The sequence below is a fragment of the Physeter macrocephalus genome, chromosome 16 (genome assembly GCF_002837175.3).
Source record: "Physeter macrocephalus isolate SW-GA chromosome 16, ASM283717v5, whole genome shotgun sequence".
Classification (NCBI taxonomy): domain Eukaryota; kingdom Metazoa; phylum Chordata; class Mammalia; order Artiodactyla; family Physeteridae; genus Physeter; species Physeter macrocephalus.
In genome coordinates, this window is record NC_041229.1 from 82,535,413 (window position 1) to 82,561,316 (window position 25,904).

At 42.7% G+C, this 25,904-nt stretch overlaps 1 protein-coding gene and 1 long non-coding RNA gene across 2 annotated transcripts; one reads left to right on the top strand and one right to left on the bottom strand.

The window, feature by feature from the left end:
* Positions 1 to 6,228: 6,228 nt before the first annotated feature.
* KCNA4 (potassium voltage-gated channel subfamily A member 4) lies at positions 6,229 to 8,217 on the bottom strand. The gene has a single exon (XM_007119381.1). The coding sequence runs from the start codon at positions 8,215 to 8,217 to the stop codon at positions 6,229 to 6,231; it is 1,989 nt and encodes a 662-aa protein (XP_007119443.1).
* A 4,460-nt stretch (positions 8,218 to 12,677) lies between these two features.
* Positions 12,678 to 19,264, top strand: LOC129392891 (uncharacterized). Its single transcript, XR_008619655.1, has 3 exons — positions 12,678 to 12,809; positions 16,755 to 16,909; positions 19,149 to 19,264. It is a non-coding gene; the product is annotated as an uncharacterized lncRNA (long non-coding RNA).
* The last annotated feature ends 6,640 nt before the right edge of the window (positions 19,265 to 25,904 follow it).

The window sequence follows — 25,904 nt, forward strand, 5'->3', positions numbered from 1 at the left end:
TTTCCCCAAACCACATGATATTTACACACTTTCACTTCACTTCAAGAAGTCCCTTTCAGTGCCTCAGCCCATTCATTTACTTATATATCTTTTTCCAGAATAAAGGCAGAAAATGAAATATATGATATATGTAAACATATGGATATATATTAATCTAATTATGTTAGAACAAATATAGTTCTTTGGCTCAGCACTGGCACAAGTTTAGTTGATATCCATAGGGGCTATTTATTTAAGTGCTTTGACTGATTTAAGAGGTGACTGACCCCTCAACAGCCAGTAGCTTACTGTGGATAAAAATGCCTTCATGCTCTCTGGCTTTAAAAACATGTCCCTGGTCTACAGAATCACGAAAACACAATCCAAGTACATTTCCACATAATGCCAATAACTGGAAAAAAAAAGCATATTTTCCATGTTTATTAATTATTCCTAAAAATTACTACTAAGACCACTGCTAAAGTAAGTTGACATTTCCATCATCTTCACAGAAAATGTTCACATTGTATATTCTTTCAGTGACTTATCTCTGCTAGTGGTGAGGAGCCATGACAAAGGCTACACCTAAATACTTTATATTTCATTTTGATGTATGTGACACAGTGATTTGAAAGACAGACTTGGCCTCCCAGTTAAGTTTTTCTTGGCTTTCTGGTTTCAGTATATATGTTGATTCTTTGTACTGCATTATTTTCTTTTTATGATTTTGCATTTTCTGGACTGGCTGTTTAATGGGAGACAATGGTTCTGAGCCTGAGCAAAGCCAGCCTCAGATGAGAAACTAGTTATGAAAAAAATCTATACAACAGATAATTTGCAGATAAGGAAGCAAAAGTTGAATGTTTGTGGATCAACTATCAAAATCATTTAGCTCCTAGTCTTCAGGATACAAATTCTCCTTCCAAGATACCAGTGACAGAAAATGGATCAAAAACCTAACCGCAGATCAGCAACACCGTGACCAGTGAACGTGGAACTATCCTTTCCTACATGACAGTAAGACTCCTTATTTAGCACATTACTTGCCTTATACATCAGTCCCACCTAGTATTACTTACAGGCCTGAAAGGGGATATGCTAGGGTCTCACTCAGAGCTGCAGCTCATTAAATATGTACTGTTTTTCAAATCACCCAACTCATACCCTGGATTAATTTATTTACCCATAAATAAAGCCACCCTATTTTCTGAACCTCAAGTTGGGCCATATCATATGGTCTGATATGTATTAGCATACTTCTTAAGAGGAGGCTACTATGAGAAATTGGGACTGCCATGGAAACAGAAAACCAAGTCAGAAATAAAACTCGTATCACAGTCCTAATCTTAATTCACATTTCAGAAGTACATATTCCCATTTACTGCAAAAATAGGTCCGCTCCCTTCAACCTTGAACACAAACCACTCCATCAACCTTCTTTCAAACAGGAATACTGATCACCATACTAGAAAGTAGGATTGTCTTCTAACCTGTAGTGGTGGATAGATTGGTCTGGAAGACTCTGTGTTTTGAGTCAAGTGTCTCTGCAAGCAGGAAAACCAAGAGGTACCTTTTGTTCACACCAAATGTCCCTTGCAGAATTCAGAATGACTTTTGGGTCAGGAAGATTTCCTGGAACAGGCCCCTTTGTCACTGAATGACAGCCCATAATCATTCTAAACTGTATCAATTATATATATATATATATATATATATATATATATAAAGAGGGATGTTACACTCTGCATCGTGCCCATGAACACATCCCATGTTAACTTAAAAATGTAAACTGAACCGAGGTGTATTTATTTCCCACTTTACCTAGGAATAGCTGCAATGTTAATGCTGAAGATGCATCACTATCCTGAAAATCAACAACAGAGAACACCCTTCCTGATTCTCTTGCGACATGGGGGTACTACTATTTATGATTCCAATGCAATTAAAAATAATTTTCCACTGGTTAAAGTTGACTTTCTAAAAAATGGGGAAAAAGAATATATATATATATATATATATATCTTATTCATATATTGGATGCTATTTCAACATATGCTTAATGAAAAGATTTTCACAGAGCTTCAGCTATCCTGTTTAAAACGAATTGGACAAGGAAAGCAGTAGCACTTGTGAAATACTGCATGTGTCTAAGCATAAAATGAGCTCCCCAGCACAGGTCGGAACACTGCTTACTGACAAGACTGTACTATAACAAAGCAAGAAATCAAAATGTTTACTTACCAACTTTCACCATGTGGATTCAACTGGAGACTGAGGATTTATTTTTTATTAAGCGAATCCCTTCCCTTTAGAAGTTGCTAGAATAAATAGCTTCAAAATAAACCCGATTCATTCAGTTTAGTTTACATTCTAAAAGCTCAATCTCAAACTCCTGGTCCTGCATTTTAACCTAACAGGGAGATTTTTTTTTTTTTTTTTTTTTTGTGGTATGCGGGCCTCCCTCTGTTGTGGCGTCTCCCGTCGCGGAGCACAGGCTCCGGACGCGCAGGCTCAGCGGCCATGGCTCACGGGCCCAGCCGCTCCGCGGCATGTGGGATCCTCCCAGACCGGGGCGCGAACCCGAAACAGGGAGATTTTAAAACCATTTTGTTCTTACTGCTTAACTATAAAATCAAGTCTGGTATGACTTGAGGGGTACTTAAAAAATATCAAGCTAATCTAGTGTTTTCTTCAACTCCACAGAATTTTGGTACTGGAAGGAATCAAGTGATGATGTAGCCCAATCACCTGACTGTACATTTAAAAACAAAAACCTGAGATCACGGAGATGAGATGATGTGCCCACAGTCAACAAGTCGGCTCTGGACCCCTAGACCAACTGTCACACCTCTGGTATCCACAAGCTCTCTTTTCACAGAAATTCAAAGCAATATTTATCCCTCCTCTCTCCTCCGTAACTGTTAGGCATAGCTGTTTCCTTTTCAAGCATGCGCAAAAGAGAACAATGCATCCACTCTTGAAAAGACTCTGCTTAGGATGACCCTCAAATACTGTACTTTTGGTAACATTTATTATCATCTGAAAAGCAACTAAATGATCCCAGATCCCAAGAATTCAAATCTCTAAATGGGGTCATTTCTCTTTTATCTTACAGCCAAATGTGTATGGTGGCCTTGAAAAAGACACAGTTTCCTAAATAAGTTACAGATAGCCCCTGGAAGCGTAATTCTTAGTATAAAACATTCACAAATGATACTAAAGCACTTTGCCTAGCTGTGACTTGGAAAAATACTACATATCCACAGCTGCACTGAGGAATCTACCTTCACACATCGTCTATAAGAGAAGTGTTCTATATAGAAGTGTTCCTATACAAGTCTTGAGGGCTTAAATGCTTCCTTCTCAGTGTGAAATCACGATCCAGACATGCTAAAATAAACGCACCTTGCGGGGGAAAAACCAACCAAACAAACATTTAGTAATAACCTAATAATATTTGGTTTGGAAGCCCTTGCTGTTACTTCTTGACCCTTTTACCCTTAAGAAAACCATGTAAGATAAAGGAAAACCCCAGAGTCCTCAAATGACTATATTTCCTGGATTCTCAGAAATACCAAATTCTAATACATGTCAATAAAATTTCATGCAACTTTTCAGATTTTAAAAGGAGATGTTGTGGAAACAATGAAATACATTTTCCCTTCCTAACATAGCCAAATCATTGCTATTGCTATTATAGGCTAGTCAATAAACATCCAATGCCAGAGAGCATTTAAACTATATTAAGATATAATCTGACCTAGTTGGGTACAGCAAAAGCTACACAGTACCTTGTCCACAGAGCCAACTTTTTATACCATGACATGCCTGGGACCTTCCCCCAAAAGAAGAAACTGAAGTAATTATTCAGCGACAGGCTATCTTGTGTCTGCAAATCAACTTCTTGTAAGGAAATCAAAATTGAAGAAATTACCCTTTATTTTCACAATATCCTAATAAAGCAGATGTAACTCATGGGTTCTAAGTCTCTTTTTCTCCCAGAGGAAGATTAAACAATTTAGACATAGCATCAGGCATTTATACGGAACTCGGCATCTCAGAGGTTTCACATGTTCTCATTTGCCTCCCATAACAACTCTGTGACATAACAAATGCTTTATGCTCCCTCTTTTTCACTAATGAGGAAACTGGGGTACAGAGATTAACAGAGTGACTTTCCCAAATGAACGGTGACCAACCCAAATAGTGTTACCCCTAGTCTAATGTTTGTTATATTTTTTGCTCTAAATCCAAAATATATTAAAATGTCACCTTAGAAGTCTTGTTACAAGATGGCATTTCCTTGTTCTGTCACTCTCCATTGTCCACTAGAGATCTTTGGTCTGCACTCAATCAACATCCCCCCCCACCCCTGGCGGTTTTTCATTCTCCAAAAGGTGTTCTTGAGAGGTGTTTCTCTAAAGTGGTGGTGAAGGGGTGAAGAGAAGGGGGTAGCTTTGGTTTTAAACCTAACATTGAATTTACTTTGAATTTTAAATATCATTCAAGGAGAGGTAAGATTTATATTATTATCAAATGATGGCCTGGGATTAAAAGGCTTGAGAAAAGCGATTCTAGCTCTTTTTTTTTTTTTTTTTTTTTAAAGTTCGCAGTTGTCAGAGTTCATTACATGCTGAGATACCCTACATAGCATTTTATTCCCCAGACTTCAGAACAACAACTTTATAAAGAATAGAAGTTGCAATATTGGAGAATAAGGCCTCGTATGTATTCTGAGCTTGCTAACCTACAGCTCATTATGACTTAACAGTGTAAGTTGGATCACTAGCTGTTACCTCACATTCTAGAACATCTTGTCGTGAGTTAAATGCAGTTATATGTGTCACTAAATTCCTCTGATAAAAATGATAATGATGGTGATGTGGAAGCCAAATGTTCTGACACAATTCTTTCTTATATCAATTTTAGCAAATAGAACGCTAAATTCTGAGGTGAATCCCCACATTCTACACTTATGTCGCTACACAAATAAATAAACTTAATAAATCTAGAATTTATGTTGCACATTTAATAGAAAGCTCTTAAGCCATAATCACTGTAGCTGCTGGGTGTCTTAATTCTTCAAGAATTCTTCCAGTGCATGCATTAACTTTGGTTAAATTATTCTGGATTTAAAGGCAGAAGAATATTTAAAATAGTATGGTTTCAGAAGCATCATTGTAACAGAGCAATTTCAAAAGATTCAGTTGCTAAATTTGACTTCAGAGTCCCTTTGCAGATAGGTTATTTAGATTTAAGAAGAGAAGGGAATCACGTGCTGTTACCTCTGTGGCCATTCTTCTCACACAAAGAAAATGAGAGAACAATAAAATAAGACTAAGAAATCATTCTTCCAATGATTGTCATTGAACTGTTACATGAGTAAACATTCACAGTATGAAGTCTCTCTCAATCTCCAGCATATAAAGTAGTGCAAAGGAAAAGAAAAAAAGAAAAAGAAAGAAAGAAAATTCCAGTTCTGTTATCTGTGAACAAAACTCGTTACATTTTCTCTGATTTCATTTCTTCCATTATTGTTAGGCATTTGCTGTCACATCTCCCCAAAATTAATAATAAAATATAATCAATCTCTAAAGGCCCCTGCAGCCTTTTTAAAAGTTAATTTCCAGTTAAAAATAAACTTTAATTAAATCCAAGATAAAATTGTAACCTACAGTCTATTAAATAATCCACTTTCTTTTTTTTCTACATAGTAATTCTTACAATTTTTAAAAAACAACAGCTATGGAATCCAAAGACATGAAATGCTATTAAAGCACTGATAAATGACTGCTCAAATTCATTAGGTCTTACATAGTAAATACTTCAAAATGCCAACTTTTCCCATCACTGCACGATTACTAACAACGTTGACAATTTACTTACACATACACACACGCACGCAGCACTCACACACACACAAACACACACATACACATTCTCTCCACAGAACCATCTTTACTTTTAACATCTCCTCCAGTTAATGTGCAAAATTCTTGCATTCTAATAAAAAATATAAAGATAGATTTGCTCCTGTTTAAGCCTCCCTCTTCTCCAAGATGTATCATTTGTTTGATATGTAATACAAGTTTAGTAACAATTATGCCATGTATAACCATTAAATGGCGTACTACTGTATGCATTGGATTCATTTGCATATATCATTTTCATAACTGCACTCTCTATGCATAAATATATTTGGAGATGCTGGGATTGGGGGGAGGGGCAGTGGCGGGTGGAGAACGAGATTCACACGTCGGTCTCCACAGCCTTCGCATTAGAACAGGTGTTTTTATCTGTCTCACTGTCACCCCCCTTTCCCTGACACTTCTCCTTTGCACACAGAGATTCCTTAACCCCTTCCTCCATCTCTAGATACTCTGACTTGTCCCCCAGGGAAGAAGAAGTAGAGCTCCGAAATTTCTTCAGCAAATTAGAAGGGAGGTACGGGCAACTGACTGCATTCTGGGTCAGCTGTGTCTGTTCCTCATTTTCAGTCTCTCTGTGGTAGAAATAGTTAAAGTTAGAGACAATCACCGGCACTGGCAAAGCAATGGTTAAGACACCTGCAATGGCACACAGAGACCCTACGATCTTGCCCCCCACAGTGATGGGCTTCATGTCCCCATAGCCCACAGTCGTCATGGTCACCACGGCCCACCAAAATGCATCTGGGATGCTTTGGAAATGGGTAGTCGGTTCATCCGCCTCCGCAAAATACACAGCGCTGGAAAAGAGGATGACCCCAATGAAGAGGAAGAAGATCAGAAGGCCCAGTTCCCGCATGCTGGCTCGGAGGGTGTGGCCCAGGATCTGCAGGCCCTTGGAGTGCCTGGAGAGTTTGAAGATCCGGAATACTCGGACCAGACGGATGATCCTGAGGATGGCAAAGGACATGGCCTGCTGCTGACCGTTGCCACCCCCCTGCTGCTGGGCCAGATCCGTGCCCAGCGTGATGAAGTAAGGCAAAATGGAGACAATGTCAATGATGTTCATGATGTTTTTGAAGAAGAGGGCTTGGCTGGGACAAGCAAAGCAGCGAACCACAAACTCAAAGGAAAACCACACAATACAGACCGTCTCCACAATGAAGAAGGGGTCGGTGAACACCGTGTACCCTGAGTTCTCCGGGTGGGGGGCTGAGGTGTCGTTCAACAACCCACTGTGCCCGCCTGTGCTCAGTGCCATGATGAGATCCCTGTCGTCCCTAAACTCTGGCAAGGTTTCCAGGCAGAAAATGACAATGGAGATGAGGATGACCAGGACCGAGACGATAGCTATGCCCCTCGCCGGACTGGAGCTCTCTGGATACTCAAAGAGCAGCCAGATCTGCTTTTTAAATTCACTCTCTGGCAAGGCCCTGTCCTCCTCCTCTCTCACAAAGCCCTCGTCCTCCCGAAACTTGAGCAGGGCCTCCTCCCCCAACTGGTAGAACTTCACCTCCTCAGTGAAGATATCAAAGGGGACGTTGACGGGCCTCTTCAGGCGGCCCCCTGACTGGTAATAGTATAAGATGGCATCAAAGCTAGGCCTGTTCCTGTCAAAGAAATACTCGTTACGCAAAGGGTCGAAGTACTGAGTCCTCTTCTCAGGGTCCCCCAGCAAAGTCTCGGGAAACTGGGCCAGAGTTTTCATCTGGGTCTCAAAGCGCAGGCCTGAGACGTTGATCACCACGCGTTCGCAGCAGTCGCTGTAGCGGACCGAGCTGTAGCCGCCCCCGCCCCCATCATCCTGGGGCAGCAGGTCGGTGTAGGAACACTCATCGCCGTGGTCATCCTCACTGTAGTAAAACCTTCCCTCCTCCTCCTCCTCTTCCTCCTCCTCCTCCTCCTCCTCCTCGTCCTCGTCCTCCTCGTCCTCCTCCTCCTCACTCAGATCCCGCAGGATCTTCTCCTCGGAGCCACTGGGCATCAGGTCGGAGCAGTGAGGAAAGCTGCTCTGCCGGTGGTGGACTTTCTTCTTCTCGGGCCGCTGTCGCCTCCTCCTCCTACTTCCCCGGCCGCTCTGAGGGTCTTGGGAGGTACAGGCCCCACGCAACTGGTGGTGGTGGTGGTGGGCGCCCCCTCCAGACCCCCCGCCGCCTTCCACAGCAGCTGTGGCCGCGGCGACAGCGGCCGCCGCAGCCGCCCTCGAGTGAGCCAGCCTCTCGCGCTCCCGGGCCCGGGCCTGCGCGGCATAACCATAAGGCATGTGACTGTTGCACCCTGAGCTCTCCGCACTCACCATTGCAACCTCCATGGTGGTGGTTTGGGGAAATGGCTGGTTCCAGTTGGAGAAGAAGAAGAAGAAGAAAGAAAAATAGGGCAGCTTCTTTGCTCACCAAATTAAGGTAAGTTTGGAACCCTTAAGCAGATTGCTTGGAAGACTAAGGATATTTTCAGTCCAACTTTGCATTTTCTGTTTTTAAATCAGCACACCCCATGCTCTCTCTTCCCAGGGATTCAGTGTTGCTCTCCAGAGCTTGGTTCCTCCAGAGAAACAGCCTGGCACTTTCAAGCCTAAGTCAGAAAATGTTGGGGTCTCCCAAACACTTATTTTGGGGGGGGATGTTCAAAGCGGGAAATAACGTCTAGAATGTGGTGTTGATGCTGCGAGATTTAAAGGCAGCAAGTATCCAACAGCCAGCAGTCGTGCCTAGAAAATGGAATATATTTTTCTGCCATGGAAATTGTCCAGAGCTCAGTCCATCAAATTTAAATAAAATGCAAATAAGCCTTTAAGTCTTAGCACTTGCCTTCTAGTGATGGCTTGACCCATGTTAACATGTGACTTGAAGTATGTCCAGACATTGCCACTCAAAGCCTATCAGGATGATTCTCCAGGCTTTCCCCTTAAATTCATCACTGGCTTCCTGGACCCAGGGGCAATGCCGAGCTAGTTTTAGAGGCAAAGACCTTGGGAGGTAGAGAAGGTGCAAGATGAGGTGTCAGTGGGGGCAAGCCCAGCTCTGAGGTCTCCATAGAAATCAAGGAAATGCAGAGCATCCTTCAGCTAAAATCATGCAGAAGAAGCCACTTCACCTGAAAAAGGAGGGGAAACAAGCATAGGAGAAAAATAAAAAGAAGAATCAAATAATAAAGAGTAAACTGAGCGTTTCCTTCACATATACTTTTTTCTCCTGTCCTCAAGCAAGCAAGCCATTATATAAAGCACCAAAGCGACTATAAACTTCCAAGGAGTAGTATGGGGCAGCTTGTTAAATCTCCTTCTCACTAAACATCCTTCTTTCCTTCTTCTTTGGATATATTTCAGCACTGTCTACTTTTGTGGCAACTCAATTACTTTTTCCTCTCTCCACTCTTGACCCACATGGCTCTTCCTTCAATCCACCTTCTCACTAATGCCAGGTCTTAATTCTCACTGTCACTCTCTTCATTCCACAATAACAATGCTGTCACTTTACAGCTGCTTCCATCATTCATTGATCTCAAGGCACTTTTTAAAAACATCCACATAAAATATTTCTGGATTTAGTGGCCGTCCACCCTTCTGTCTTGATTCAGGATTAGAGAAGTTGGAAAAAACAGTTTTCTTTAATCCAGGTTCCACCACTTAAACAATCTTCAATCACCTCATCTACAGAGTGTAGATAATAATACAACCTCCCCCATCCCACTTTTGAGAGGATAAATGAGATAACTGATGCTGACAGAACACCACAGTGCCTCGTACATGAGGAATATCAATAAAGGCTGGAGGTTATTAACAACATAATAACATTTTATGGTCAATCTACCCACCCTCAAATGCGTATGTCCTCATAGCATTGTCTAAGCAGGGGAAGGGCAGACGTGAGGACATCCAGGACATTTTGAGACTCACCAATGGCCTGTATTATGTTGGCACTCCCTGACTCGCTGAAGCATGTCCCTGTTGTTGTTTTTCTGTTCCCCTGACTCCAGAACACTCTCTACCACCCACAGCCTAGGAGCTTACCCCAGTTTCCCTTTCTCTAATAATCATCTTCTCTCCTTGCAGTTCCCCCATGTTCACCTCGATGCTTCCTCCTACACTTTGCTCAAGGGACTATCTCCTTATGGTTCAAATCCCAGTTTGTGTGCACTTTGTTTTCAGCCTATGATACTTTCTTCCCTATAATTTAACCATAGTTCGCATCCCCCAAATCACCCTCTCTTTTCCTTCCCTCCCCCACCTGCCCCCCTTTATTTCCAATCTGCCACTTCCTGATCACATCTCCCTTGCAGCCCTCCTCTGTCCCCACTGTCACTTGGTATTCCTGACCTTTCTTCTTCCTTAGTTTGCTCTCCGTAGGTCCAACTAACTCATCTCCTCTGCCGGGACCTGTAAATGCTCCTGCCTCAATCTTGCTTCTCCTGTCTCCTCTTGCTTCTTCCATTCACTCTGTCCAAAAGGACTTCCAAGAATGCAGAGTGGCCGAGAGAATTGGGGAAGATAACGACAGCCAGAATTCAGGGCACCTACCAGCCTCTATTACCGGAAGCACTTGGAGCCATTAACAGGACCCAGTGCTTGACCACCTGCTGCTCCTTGCTGAATCCTGTCAGCCTAGAAGCCTAAATACACCTGGGTTTTATCAAGTGACAAGCAGGGAAGTGGCAAACAAAGGTCTTCCCAATCACACATTCTAATGTGATCATACACATTCTCCCAGGGCAAGAGGTGAGCCTGACTCGGGACACAAAACCCAGAAAATACACCTCTGCGGGTTTCTGGAATGACATCCCCTTCCTTTGCCTGACTCCTAACATCATCTCATACTCTGAAATGTTCACTCTCACAAGGTCTCCAAATCTCTGTCTTCACTGTGGAGGGTCAGGCCAACATCCTTTAAAGACTTTCACACAAGCCAAATTGCCTGAGAGTTTGCTCAGTTTCTTCCCCAACCCCTCAAAGCAGTTATAATACACTATTTAAATAAAGCCCCAGTGTAACCAAAGTGCCTGTAAATTTGTATACTACGCACACCCCCTCTTCCACCCAACTGACTCCCAGAAGGTCACGAGTTAGAGGGTCTTCTAATTCACTATCAACTCTTCAGGAGAGCTAGACTTGCCCTCTTCACACCAAATAATTTCTTATTTACTTATTCATTTATTGGGGTTTGGTCATTTTTGTTTAACTCCCTCCCCCACTGTACAAGAAGCAAATCACATTCCTTCTAATTTGCTTCCAGGTACCTCACTATCCCTGATCTCAGAAGAAGAAGAGGAGGATATAAAAAGGGAAGGAGAGAGTGAAGAAAAAAAAAAAAAGAGGAAAAAAATCCAACCAGCAAATCAGACTAGTTTAAAATCTCTCTTCCTTCTCAACTCAAGGCATTCATGTTAGGAGAATCTATTCAAGTCAACTCTCAGGAGACTTTATGGGGGAGACCTTGGCAGGGTAATGTCCCTTCCTTTTAAACACCACCAACTAATAAGATTTTCCTGACTACCTATTCCCCAATCCCTGTGTGCCCCCAAACAAGAGCCAAGCATCCCGCCCCTCCTCCCCCCCACCAACAAGGCTGTTTTCATCTCTCAGTGCTAATTCCTGCAACTGTTTTAGGGTGGTACCTGAACCTTATCAGAGAGAGAAAAGGAGAAAGAGAAGACTGAGAGAGAGAATTCCAAGGGCCAATACCGTGAGAAATATACACTTCAACGCACGCCATTTATACAGTCCCTATGTGTTGCTCAAATGCTCAGAAAATGCACGCAAACCCAAATGTTGGGAGAGGCAGCAATTTAAACCCGTTCACCAGCTGTTCCCAAAGAAACGGAACCAGTGAGTCTGGGATGAGGCAAAACGATGCTAAATCTAAACCCCACCTCGTTGGGAAACGACATCTTTTATCGCGCCCTTGCCTCCAGACCTAGGTTCCCGCTCGGGCACATTAAGCAGGGCGCACGCACCCCATCCCTTGGGTTGGGAAAATAACAACTGTTGGCCCCCCGAAAAGCCGCACAGCATCTGCACCTCCCTTCTCCCACCTCCTGGTTTATTTTTAACCGCCTTCCATTCATGCCCTTCTGTTACATTCTCGATATTATTTATCCCTCAAATGTCCACTGTTTCTTAACAGCCAAAAGAGTAGAGGAAAGATAAGAGAGGTAGCATACTTACCATTCCCAGGCGGGGTGCAAAATAAAAATAAAGAAAATCCCCGGTTGGCTTTTTTCCCCCCTCAAGCTGCAACAGCTGGAGGAGGGGAAGAATGATCTTGGGGGTGGAAGGAATCACTCCGGTGTGGCAGGTGGAGGCTCCAAAATATCCACGGAACAAGTTCTATTGCCTGGCCAGCGGGGGTGCACAGAATCCTCGCTGCTGGAGCCCGGGGGTGGGGATCGGGGCTGCCCCACGGAGGACCCCAAGACTCCTGGTTCCTCGGGAGTTCAGCACGGAAGGGCTCGACGGGGGAAGAAAGTCAAGGTTCCCCAGAAAAAGAAACAAAATCCTAGACAGCAGCGATCACTTGTTAATCCCGAATTCCTCCAATATCCTTCCCTCTCCCTCTCTCGCTGGCTGCAGAAGCAGCACACGCCTCCCCTGGCCGGGAGCGCGCGCCGGCCGGGGGCGGGGCCAGGGCCGTCCGAGGGTGTGGCGTTCACGGCGGTCACCGGGGGCGCCTCCCGGAGCGGCGAGGCGGGCGCAGTCACGACGCCGTGACTGCCGGCCCCCCGGCCGCGGCTCCCCAACAACAAGGCTGCGGAGAGCCAGTGGGAACCATTCCAGGATCCCCTGGCTTGCGCCCCCAGAGACGAGGAGCTAATCCCGGAGAGAGAGGTGTCCCCTTTGGAGCTGAAATGGGGTCCCGACGGCAGAGCAGGAACGCCAGGAGAGGCTGGAAGGGGTGACATCGACGGCAGGTCCAGTCTCGACCGCAGGGTGCTTCTGGGCGTCTTCTCCTCTCCCCGACCCGCTTTCTCTGCATCTCCCCCGGCACCCCACCCACCAGCCCCGGCACCATAACGGGTTTGTGGGTTTGGGAGCCCGGGTGCATCTCTGCGAGGCCGCCAGCCCGGAGCTCTCTAGTCGTCTGCTAGCGCGCCCAGGCCCCTCGGCCTCCTCCTCCCTTGTAAAGAGAGAGTTTGCCGGCCTCAAGTCGGGGGTCCGGCCTCCCAGGAGCGGAGGAGACCGACTTTACGCAGGTGTCCGACCCCTGGGAGGGAAGGATTACTGAAACTGGAATCGGGCCCAGGCTAAGGGCTGCGCAGGGAGGCTCAGGTCCGAGTTAGGAGAGAGTCGGGGAGCTAGGAGCCGGTTCCAAGTCCGCCCCGGGGCGGGGGGCTTTGGAAGAATGGGAGGAGCCCTCGGCGAACCTGTTGCTGCAAAAATAAATACGATTTGGCAAGAGGTTTGGCTCCCGGGAGGTCTCTAACGTAGTGGTCGGATTCCAATGCCACCCACCTCCATAAAACAACAAAAACCGCACTTCCCCAAGCACCCCCCCCCCACCCGCCGCGCCGTGGGGCAGGCGAGTGCGCTCGCAGCGGCGTCCTCACCGCGGTGGACTCTCGGATTGCTTATTAGCTGGCTGGCGTGTGAAATGCCCCTGGACGTCGATGTAAATATGCAATTCTCACAAATATGCCAAAAGAAGTGGGAAGTCAGAATTTACACACACACACACACACACACACACACACAAGCTCAGGTGGCGACGGGGCTCCGGGCACCTCTCCCGGCTCCCTCTCTGATGGGCCAAGCAGGCAGTGGCAGCGTGCGCCCGGGGGCGGGGTGGGGGGGGGTCAGTTGGCGCCAAGGCAGCCACTGTCGTCCTCAGCTGGCAGCTTTGTTCGAGGGCCCTATTGGGCCTCGTCCTTTTGTGGTGCTCTATTAATTATTAAGAGAAATATTCCCGAGCTGAATTATAGATATGCCCTGTGCTCACTTACCTAACCGCTGCTGGCTCGGCGAAGGACAACAGGAGGGCTGATTTTCGTTCCTGTTTGATTTTTTTTGGGGGGGGAGGGATCTTTTTAAATAACTAAAAAATTTGCATTGTAATCGGTGAAAAGGAAAAAAAAAATTTAAACTGACATAGGGTCTGGTTTTCCTAACTTCTTCCAGTTAGTGACAAAAGTTAGAACCTTTGTCCTGAATGAATTTATCTGTGATCCTCTGGCCTCAACCGCAGGTGGAGGAACTGAGTGAAAGATGGCATCCACGCCAGCTCTAGAGAGGCTCTGTCTCCATTCATGCCCCCACTATAATCCATTTCTGAAAGCAGGGAGGGTGGATTTCTCCAAAAGTAAAAAACATCCCATGTACTGGCCCCAGATCCTCTCTGTACTGCCACAATGTGAAGTAGTCACTGTGCAGTTTCATACATGCTAAAAGCAGAGGGTTGAGTTTATTGTTGTCTCATCAGAAGGATGTTTCTTGGGATGGTAGGAGGCAGGGCTGAGAGCACAGGACCTTGGGACTAGTTTCCCAGAAGCAATTTGTGAGATCAGTTGGAAGCAACTGTGGAATACTTTCAGGGAGATTAAAACTGAGATGGAATGATACACAAAAGAAGACAGGTATATTGAAGCTTGGACATTTTAATTGGATCATGTTAAAACTTTGTGAATTATGCTTCCATGTGCCATTTACTGTTTGTTCCTATCACAGCCCAGAGAATTTTAAAGTTTAAAATGCCTGAGGTCTCTATAAATATTTACACTTCTTAGGTATCAGGAATCTGAATAACTAGAGCACCACAGCAAGAACACAGCTGAGGAAAAACCACTTTCATGAAGATGTTCATTCAGGTCATACAAGATATAGTTACTGAGAACTTGATCAAGGCTGGTAACACTCTTTTGAGTGCCCACCTAGCGGCTCTCTGGCTCTCGGCTAAATACTTTGCATACATATTGTTTAATTTTATCTGCATAAATAAACACTTTATGTGATAGGGATTATTATTATCACTATTTTATAGAGAAGGAAATTGAGGCTTATGATGGTTAATGAACTTGCCCCGAAGTTACATAGCTAATTATTTAGCAGAACTGGGCCTTTAACAGCTGACTCAGCAATATGGACAAGCCCCATGCTAGTGATGATAATGCCACGTGGTCTAATGCCCTTTTGTCCTCACAAACTACTGGCTGTTACAGATACAGAGGCAGTTTAGGAAACAAGGGGGTATGTGCTTTGATGGAGGTATGAAAAACGTGTTCCTGGGATGCAATGAATGGAGTAGCATCTAATTTGGGGGAAGCAAGCAAGGGTTGACAAAGAAAGGGGAAATGTGTCTGAGGAATGTGAGAATTGGAGTGGCTGCCATAAAGAATACATGCGCATGTGGCACTGGCGGGGACGGAATAACTGGAACCTGAGAGGTAGGCGGCCCCCAATTGGGAAGAGCACGCTCCTCACCCAGGCTTCCCCCCATTCTCAAACACACACACACACACACACACACAGACCTCTTTGAACTTTAAAAGAATTTCTTTATAAAGCAAACAAGAAACATTCCATTTCTCTTCCTGAAATTCTCTTAAGGATTCCTAGAAAGTCCCACAGATAAACACTAGTAGCAGAAAGATTCTTTGCTGTGACCAACAAAAATCTTCCTTGTCTCAGTTTCAAACTGTTTTCTTTGGAGAGGAAAAAATTATTTTCTTGCCTTTCTTAATCATCAACTAGTCAAAATTCTTCAAGCACCCTACACCCAAATATACCTATTACCACACATAATTTCTCCCTGGCTTTGAATTCTCTCAGTGGTAATACAAATATTCCAGGCCACACTATGAAGCTTATGCTTATATAGGAAAGGGCAAAGGGCAGCAGATCTTCCTTTGTACAAAGCAGATAGGAGGCCCCGTGGGATACAAACTAAGTCCATTATAAATGTTTTTGTTCTCTTTGGGGACCATGGTCTCCAGTGAATTGCAGTGTTCTGTTTACTTCACCTCTCTCTCCCTCAGAAGCCCACAACACCTCCCTGAATACAGGCAGTGTATCCCGAGCAACCAGCGCAATACCTGACCCAGAGCAGGCATTCGATAAGAACGTACTAAAATGAATGAATAATGGAAGAGGCTTCCATTTGCCAAGAAAGCTCAGTGAATGTGTTGGGAGAAAACCCAGAGAAGATTGCTTTTTTACCTGCTTTACCCCAGACTCTCAGCTATCGGCCTTTTAAAGTTCTGAAGGGATGTGAGGGGGAAAGAGTCCTGGGGCGCTTGATTCCATGCTTCCTATTCCCTAATGTGTGGATGCAGATGTTCTGAGCAGCCCGTAATTCCTTATGAAATGTGAGTCACTCAGCTAGTTTTTCCTTGTAGATGGATTTTTCAGTGACCTTTCACCACACCACCTTGCATTCCGTTTTATGCATACCAGTACTGGTCAGGTCTTAAGACCTCAGAACAGCATAATCACTTCTCATTAAAGTGAGGAAACATCAATCCTGGAGAGAAAGACTAACCACTCACTTCCTGACTCTCTGACCACAGCTCTGCGTAGGTACAGTGGGGAGTAAGACACCTGCGGCCTAGAGGGTGAGAGATGCATCAACACACCCATGTGGTTGGGGTCTGATAGAAGTCACACGAGGAGCAGAGAGAAGCAGCGCTAACTGAGGTTAGAAAGGTCCTCAAGCCAGAAGGAGCCACGGGGCAAAGGCTTACTGAATAAGAATGGCAAGAATGAGTGTAAGAATAAGCAGAGAGAAGCAGAGGATCCGATATGGAATGGGAACAGGAAGCAGTGAGTGCGGACTTAGATATGCCACGCTCAAGAGTTTGAACTAGGGTCTATGACAAAACACTGCATGAAAGGATTCTCAACCCTTTTTCCACCTCTACACACAGGACAGATGTGGTTCACATGCATGACACACTCCCCTGGGCAAACACAGATGAGCAGCTGCAGCATCCACTAAATAGACTGAGTTGCAGGCATTTCCAGGCTTCTTGGCTACAATGGCATCTTTCTCCTCCATCTATGAATGCATCTGAGAAACCAAGTGAGTGAAATTGAGTTGGCAGAACCTTAAATCATCTCAGATTTAGATTTCTGAATGCAAATCAATCAAAAATGTCCTTCGTTAACTGAAGTAACTCAGAATTTGCAATGTACCGCATCTTTAATAGTAATCTACCAATGTGGGGTGACACTGCTGTTGAGATCCACCCTGTCAGATCCAGTAGTTCCTCTGATCCAGGATCCCCTGTGGATACCAAAATCTGAAGATACTCAAAGCCATTAATATAAAAATGGCATAGTATGGTCAGCCCTCCGTATCTGCGGGTTCTGCATCCACAGATTGGTTGGTTGACTGCATGGATGCAGAACCAGTGGGTACTGAGGGCCAACTGTACACTATAACAAGGTGAAGTGGATTCCTTCTTTTAGCTCTTTGTTATGCTATCCTCATATGTGGTTAGACTATACAGCAGTTATGGAGACTCACTTAAAATGAAATATCCACCTTGGTGCTGATAAAAATCACCCACATCCTTGTGTGCGGGCACCAATCAATCAGGTGCAAACTTGGGGCAGAGATGAATAGAAGAAGGTTTAGGTATGGAATAGTTTTCAGTCCCTACAGACATTACCACCACCGTGCCTTCCATATTAACTCCTAATAATTTATGTCAAGGAGCTTTTCCCGTATAAGTAAATGTGGGCCTTTGTATAAAAATAAGAGGTCGTGGTATACTTCCTGCCAACAATGTGTTCCAGACTCTGAAGGTCCCTTTAAATATGGTCAATGACCACGGTACAGGCTGGATTCTACTCTTTCAAGAGTTGGCTGCTTTGCCATCTTCCCCATTTTGATTGTGATCAGTACCTTTCACCCCCTAGAAAAGACATCACCAAGGCTTAAAACAGGCCTTTGCTCTACAGCCTAAGAATGTTAACTGCCTCCTCCAGGCTGCCAACACCCATCACAGCCCTGACCATCTCTCCTTCATCAGACCAACATTACTTCTGATTTGGTTAAGTACTAGAAAGACTTTGTCCAGCACATGCTTTCCAAAACAAGGGCCATAGTTGTAGGAAGGATGCTCTCATGTAGAAGAAATTTGTAGTAGGTACAGATCAGTCAAGAAACATACCCCAAATTATGTCTGCTCTTTGCTCACTTTTCTCCACTCTGGCTAAGACAGAAACACAATTCTGGGGATTAGCCAACTGATATACAGTCGACCCTTGAAAGACGCAGGGGTTGGGGCGCCAACCCCCTGCACAGTCAAAAATCCAAGTATAATTTATAGTCATTCCTCCCTCTCTGCAGTTGAGCTTTCGTGAATTCAACCAACCAACTACAGCGTATTAGAAAAAAATTCTTGTGTAAGTGGACCTGCACAATTCAAACCCATGTTGTTCAAAGGTCAACTGTATTTTAGAACCAAAAGCACAAACAAACAAAGCTGAGAGTATGAGTGTCTAGGTTGTTAACTTATGCTTTCTCATCAGTGGTTGCTGAGAACAACACATCAGCTATCAGGTTTTATATACACTAGAAGCCCCTCTAATTTATCTCTCAGTCAACCTCACAAATCAGCTCTTATTCTGAATAAACACAGAGAACATAGGCTGACAGCCCCAAAGTTCACACAGGAGTACAAAAACTGACAGTCTTCTTTAGATGGTTTTTCAGAACGAGTCCTTTTCTGAATTCATATATAGATTTGAACTTGAAAGTAAATTACAGTGAAATTCTAATGATTTACAATAGCCCTGGGGTGGGGGAATAAACATTTGACTAAAGCAATTACTCTTGGACTGCTTGCAGGGCTGGAGCAGAGATCAGATGCTGGGGTTACAAGATTGTCTCTCCAGTTTCCTGGTTGCAGAACCTCCTGCAAGACACTTAACCCTTGTGAATCTCAGTTTCCTTATCTATAAAAAGGGGAACTGTACTATCAGTCCTCTTTTACAAGATCATGAGTGTAGATCATATAAGAAAACTGTTCTACAACCATAAAAGTACAACATACATAGAAGACATTACTTTAAAGTAATAATCATCTGTTATGGACTGAATGTTTGTGTACCTCCTCACCCCCAAAATTCATATGTTCAAGCTGTAAACTCCAATGTGATGGTGTTTGGAGATGGGGCCTTTGGGAAGTAATTAGAGTTAATGAGGTCATAAGGATGGGGCCTTCCTGAGGGGATTGGTGCCCTTATAAGAAAGAGACACCAGAGAGAGATATTAATCTCTCCTTCTCTCTCTTTCTCTCTCACTCTCTCAGAAAGATGGTGGCTGCCTACAAGCCCAGAGAAGAGGCCTCAGAATGAAACCTACCTTGCCAGCACCTTGATCTTAGGCTTTCCAGCATCCAGACTGTAAGAAAATAAACTCCTGTTGTTTAAGCCACCCAGTCTATGGTATTTTTTTTATGGCAGCCTGAACTGATTAAGTCATCATTAAACTTGATAACAGATATTTAACCTGTCTTTCCTAGCAAACTTCACTATGGTATTAGAAGCTGGTACCTGAAACTCAGCAACATGTTGAGTAAGAAATGATCCTTACAGGTTTTCTTTCAAGGAATGGAAAGATTTGTAATCAACTTGCCAGTTGTTAACATGGTAGTAAAATTTTATTAGGGCTTCATAATCTAAAACTCACTCTAAACCAATTTGGAATTTTGGGCAGTTTTTCTTGTAAAATGGCTATAGATGACATTAGCTTGAATATCCTGAATGTTGTTAACAGTATTAACTGTTCATTAATTCAACAAAATTTTATCGAGCACCTCCTTTATCTCAGGCATCAGTCTAAGCACGAAGCAGTAGCGATAAGCAAAGACAAAGCCCTTGCTCTTAAAAAGATAAGCAGGACTTCCCTGGTGGTGCAGTGGTTAAGAATCCACCTGCCAGTGCAGGGGACGTAGAAAAAAATTCTTGTGTAAGTGGACCTGCACAATTCAAACCCATGTTGTTCAAAGGTCAACTGTATTTTAGAACCAAAAGCACAAACAAACAAAGCTGAGAGTATGAGTGTCTAGGTTGTTAACTTATGCTTTCTCATCAGTGGTTGCTGAGAACAACACATCAGCTATCAGGTTTTATATACACTAGAAGCCCCTCTAATTTATCTCTCAGTCAACCTCACAAATCAGCTCTTATTCTGAATAAACACAGAGAACATAGGCTGACAGCCCCAAAGTTCACACAGGAGTACAAAAACTGACAGTCTTCTTTAGATGGTTTTTCAGAACGAGTCCTTTTCTGAATTCATATATAGATTTGAACTTGAAAGTAAATTACAGTGAAATTCTAATGATTTACAATAGCCCTGGGGTGGGGGAATAAACATTTGACTAAAGCAATTACTCTTGGACTGCTTGCAGGGCTGGAGCAGAGATCAGATGCTGGGGTTACAAGATTGTCTCTCCAGTTTCCTGGTTGCAGAACCTCCTGCAAGACACTTAACCCTTGTGAATCTCAGTTTCCTTATCTATAAAAAGGGGAACTGTACTATCAGTCCTCTTTTACAAGATCATGAGTGTAGATCATATAAGAAAACTGTTCTACAACCATAAAAGTACAACATACATAGAAGACATTACTTTAAAGTAATAATCATCTGTTATGGACTGAATGTTTGTGTACCTCCTCACCCCCAAAATTCATATGTTCAAGCTGTAAACTCCAATGTGATGGTGTTTGGAGATGGGGCCTTTGGGAAGTAATTAGAGTTAATGAGGTCATAAGGATGGGGCCTTCCTGAGGGGATTGGTGCCCTTATAAGAAAGAGACACCAGAGAGAGATATTAATCTCTCCTTCTCTCTCTTTCTCTCTCACTCTCTCAGAAAGATGGTGGCTGCCTACAAGCCCAGAGAAGAGGCCTCAGAATGAAACCTACCTTGCCAGCACCTTGATCTTAGGCTTTCCAGCATCCAGACTGTAAGAAAATAAACTCCTGTTGTTTAAGCCACCCAGTCTATGGTATTTTTTTTATGGCAGCCTGAACTGATTAAGTCATCATTAAACTTGATAACAGATATTTAACCTGTCTTTCCTAGCAAACTTCACTATGGTATTAGAAGCTGGTACCTGAAACTCAGCAACATGTTGAGTAAGAAATGATCCTTACAGGTTTTCTTTCAAGGAATGGAAAGATTTGTAATCAACTTGCCAGTTGTTAACATGGTAGTAAAATTTTATTAGGGCTTCATAATCTAAAACTCACTCTAAACCAATTTGGAATTTTGGGCAGTTTTTCTTGTAAAATGGCTATAGATGACATTAGCTTGAATATCCTGAATGTTGTTAACAGTATTAACTGTTCATTAATTCAACAAAATTTTATCGAGCACCTCCTTTATCTCAGGCATCAGTCTAAGCACGAAGCAGTAGCGATAAGCAAAGACAAAGCCCTTGCTCTTAAAAAGATAAGCAGGACTTCCCTGGTGGTGCAGTGGTTAAGAATCCACCTGCCAGTGCAGGGGACATGGGTTTGAGCCCTGGCCTGGGAAGATCTCACATGCTGCAGAGCAACTACTGAGCCTGCACTCTAGAGCCCACGAGCCATAGTTACTGAGCCCGCGTGCCACAACTACTGAAGACCTCGCGCCTAGAGCCCGTGCTCTGCAACAAGAGAAGCCACCGCAATGAGAAGCCTGCACGCTACAATGAAGAGTAGCCCCGGCTCACCGCAACTAGAGAAAGCCTGTGTGCATCAACGAAGACCCAACACAGCCAAAAGTTAATTAATTAATTAATTTTTTTAAAAAAGATAAGCAAAGTTATTTCACACAACATTAACTGTTATGAGGAAAATAATATAAAGTAATAGAGTGTCAGGAAAAAGGTTTTCAACTTCAGTTGGCTAACTACAGAGAAAGTGACATTTGAACTGAGGCCTACATGACAAGAAAGCTTGCCATGTGAAGATTTAGGGCAGAGAAAAGAAAAACTGTTAGAAAAGGCCTGAACATATGTGGTCTAAAAATTGAAAATGTCAGACAAGGGTAGCTAGAAAGCAAAGGCTTTCCCATAAGGAGTCTAGTGAACAGATAGAATCTAATGCACGAGAGTCCTAATACGATTTAATTCTACATACCACCACCTAATCATTTTAAGTTGGGGTCATGGAAGTGCATCTCCCTCCTTCCTTCCTCAGACCCCAATTTCAGGCTTAGTCACTCTTCTAAGTATCTGAGAATAGATAGGAAGGAGACTTCCTAGGGGGTTAGAGAGGTAGTCCTGAGCAGAGGGAAGAGTTCACAGTTCTACATCAGAAAACCGCTCACATGTACACAAGAGGTGATGATTGCTATCCCCAGGTGTCCTGAGTTGTAAATGTAGTTCCCAGATTTCTCTCCCTGGTCTAGTGCTGCCTATTCTCTAAAAGGCAGGAGGTGCTGTCTCTGTTACGACTTCTGTTTTGTTAACAGTTCTTTTCATAGCGAGGAATAGAAAGCAATTCAAGCTAGCTCATAAACAGTCGGCTTACAGTAAGGTTATTGTCAGATCTTAAAGGAGTCCACAAAAGAGCTGAAGAACTCTTTCTCAGTAATGAGTCTGCTTTCCCATAATGTCTCCATACATGTGGCCCCACAATGGCTGAGTTAGCCCCATTGTTACACAGTCTTTCAGTTTAAAGGTCCTTCACATGCTCTACAATATCTAAAAGGAGGAATCTGATCAATTTAGCTCAACTTTTTAACCAAGCCAATCAAGTCACAAATTACCAGCTTAACTGGTCAAGCCACCAATGTCCCAAAGGGAAGTTCACTCATCTGAGTCTGTAGCTAGTATGAAATTTTCTGAACAGGGGCCAATACAAGTAAGTCCAGCTCACTAATTCTAATAGCAACATGCCAGGTTGTTTTAAGATCTTGGGAAACCCTTGCTACTCTTACTTATAGAGGATCTTCCCGGTATCATATCTAGCATACTTTAAATGCTTACATATTCCACATTAGAGATTATGCAATCTATTTTACAGTTGAGTTGCAGCTGACTAGTAGACAGTATTACATGGAAATTTTGCAGTATTTTAAGTTTTTTCTGTATTTCAGAGCTAATTTTAAGAGTGTAGACATTTCATAGCTTCCTGAAAAGCTTATAGGCACACAGGCATGGCCCAGAAACAAAACATAATCCCTGAACAACGAAATAGCTCCTTGATTACTGTCAAGTACTTAAGAGTCTTGGCTTTTAAGGTATTATTAAATAATCACATTTTTGGCTGATAAACTCTGGATGAAAGATATCCTCACTTACCTGTTTATTCGTCTGCATGTGAATATGTGCTGACATATGTGAATGCATCCTGTGTTTATGTTGTCTTCTATGTTGTGTGTAAGCTATAATGGGAAAGCTAATTATTAAACTCTGCAAATGCACCCAGAGGCTACTGTGAGCGATGCAGCCAAAAAACAATCTAAAAATAACTATGTAATAAATAACCATTTGCAGATGGGAATTGTTCGTGTGGTTTTCTAAACAACAGCAGGTTTCTTTAAGGCATTATGGAATTTTTCCTGATGTTTTACTAGGTGTACTAAATCTTCCATACTTAAAGACAGATAATTTCAATAAGAGTGTGCTAAAATTGACTGGATCCAAATTAAAGTTATTTTTAGGACAATATCGAAAGCAATAGACAATTGCTCTCATCTTAGAATAGATTCATACATGCATATTCTCCTGTGTTAGTTAAAAGCACCAAGAGAGTCATTTCTGAGAGGCAGAGCATTCCAGCAATTATATTAGAATACTACATTGCCAAAAATGTAAAGACCACTCTTCAAAATAATATCTTGATTGCTTAGTGTTTTATTTCTTCAGGTTCACTCAGAAGAAAAAACTTTAAAAAAAGGAGACTAAACTAGAGCTTAAAAGTTATAGGAATATGTTGCAGAAATATTTAAGTACACGTAAAGTGTGCAGCAAGAGACTTACTGAAAAATGCAAGAGAATTGGGTGTTTTTTAGCAGGGATGATATACCAAACTTTATAAACAATTAAAATAATATTAAATAATTGCCAAAATTTAAAATCAACTTACAGAAGAGTGGGCTTTACAAGTGATAATCTGAGATGGTTTCTTCTACCTGGGACCAAAGTATTTGGCGCAGCCTTTCAAGACAGCTCTGGTTCATACAATCTTCTGCCACCACTAATGTGTATGTAGTTAGCGGTCTAGTCATGTGCCTCAAACTTAGCTCAACAGAGTCCCTGTACTAATAATATGTTTAATAACTGTTAATTTTCCTGCTCAAGACAGAGCATCTCCATCAAGTGATGAACTTTGGCTCTAGTTTTAAGCTTAAAGAAAAATATACTATATTCTCCTCTTTAACTCATGGGAAGTTATTGAATATTTCATTCCTAACTTGAATGTGATATATGCAAAGAATAATTTGACTTGTTTATGGTGATATACAGATTACAAGTTAAGAGCACAGCCTCTAAAACCAGCAAATCTCTATCCATTACTAGATGTATGACCTTGATTAGGTTTCTTAAGTTTTCTAAATGGAATGTTCTCAACCACAAAGCGAGAACAATGATACATACTTGATAAGGTTGTTGTAAGAACTGGAGGAGACAAATTATGTGAAAGACGAAATGCACAGGACAACTGAGGAGATGATTTCTTCGAGCCATTACAATGTGGAGACTATTCATTAATGAGGAGAGTCTCAAATAAAAGGAAGGGGGCTGGGGGTTTTATAGAAGCAGAAGCAGATAAACAAAGGACTCATCCTAGAATCCTATAGGGGTCATGAGGAAAGACGGAGGTGAGTCTTACCCTGTAATATGCAAATAGAATAAAAATCTATGTGTATATCATACTCAATGCTGATAAATCAGAGAAAACATAGCTGTTTTTATTAAACAAAAAAATATTAAACAATCCTCATTTGCCAAAGATTTACCTAAATTATGTGAGCTTGAAATCATAAAACATTTCTAATTTGGTTTCTGTAAGGATATTTTTAAAATTTGGCACATTGAAAATCTTAATAGTTCAACTTCCTTAATTCTTGGGAATTTTAGGAATATTCAACTTATATATGCAATAATTTACCTCTAAGCCAATCAGAATAGAACTCCTTAAGGAGCTCTTTAAGGTATAATCAAATTTGGTAGTTCCATCTGGAGGTAGGAAATATTACACACTCACACAATGAGAGGTAAAGGCCTTTCTGAATAACACCATAAATACACAGAAAGGGAGAAAGCTTACAACTTCAATTCTAAAATTTCTGTCATGGGTCAAGCATAAACACAGAAATGCAAAGAACTGTTCTCTTCCCGCTGGGTGTAAGTTCTTAATTGATTTGCACTCCAAACAGACAAACAGGCAAGACTAACAACCCAGAGTCTCTGTCGTCCTTCACCTGACAGAGACAAGATCTCTATAAACCATTAGTTTCTTTACAGAGACCACCAAATGGTCAGACCACAAAACCAAAAGAAGCTGGCAGCAGAAATCAGGCATGTGTTCAAAAAGAATCAAAATCAAATCCTTACCGTGCTACCGATGGACAGGAGTCTATTGCACAGGACCAGGAGTTGGACTTACCACTGGGTCACCAATCACTAGCCAGGAGCAGAGGACAAAGGGCTCCCAAAGTCCTTTACTGGGTGGAGTAAACAGGGATCCAAAAGTGAGGCCATCATTCAGAGTTACAGTACCAAGCTGTGAAAGACAAATGCAGAAAAGGAGATTATTTTATATAAACTATTACAATAGGAAGAATATTCATAAATGAGGAATGTCTCAAAGAACAGGAGGGAGCCCGGGATTTTTTAGCGACCAATAAGCAAGAAGGTTATCCTGGAGTTTATGGGAGTCCTTGGGCAGGAGGCAAGTGGGTCTTAATTCAAAATACACCAGCACAGGGTGGTCATTTAAGGGTAGGAAGATTTCTTAACCATTATTTTCTTTCCAGGAGCAAAGGGCTCAGATAAAGTTCAGCATTGTGCATAGCACAGGGAGATCAGCTTGGTTCTTTGTGTCCACCTAGAGGGGTGGGATAGG

What these genes read in the sequence shown, in the direction of transcription:
- KCNA4 (XM_007119381.1), bottom strand. Translation starts at nt 8,217, where the DNA reads ATGGAGGTTGCAATGGTGAGTGCGGAGAGCTCAGGGTGCAACAGTCAC.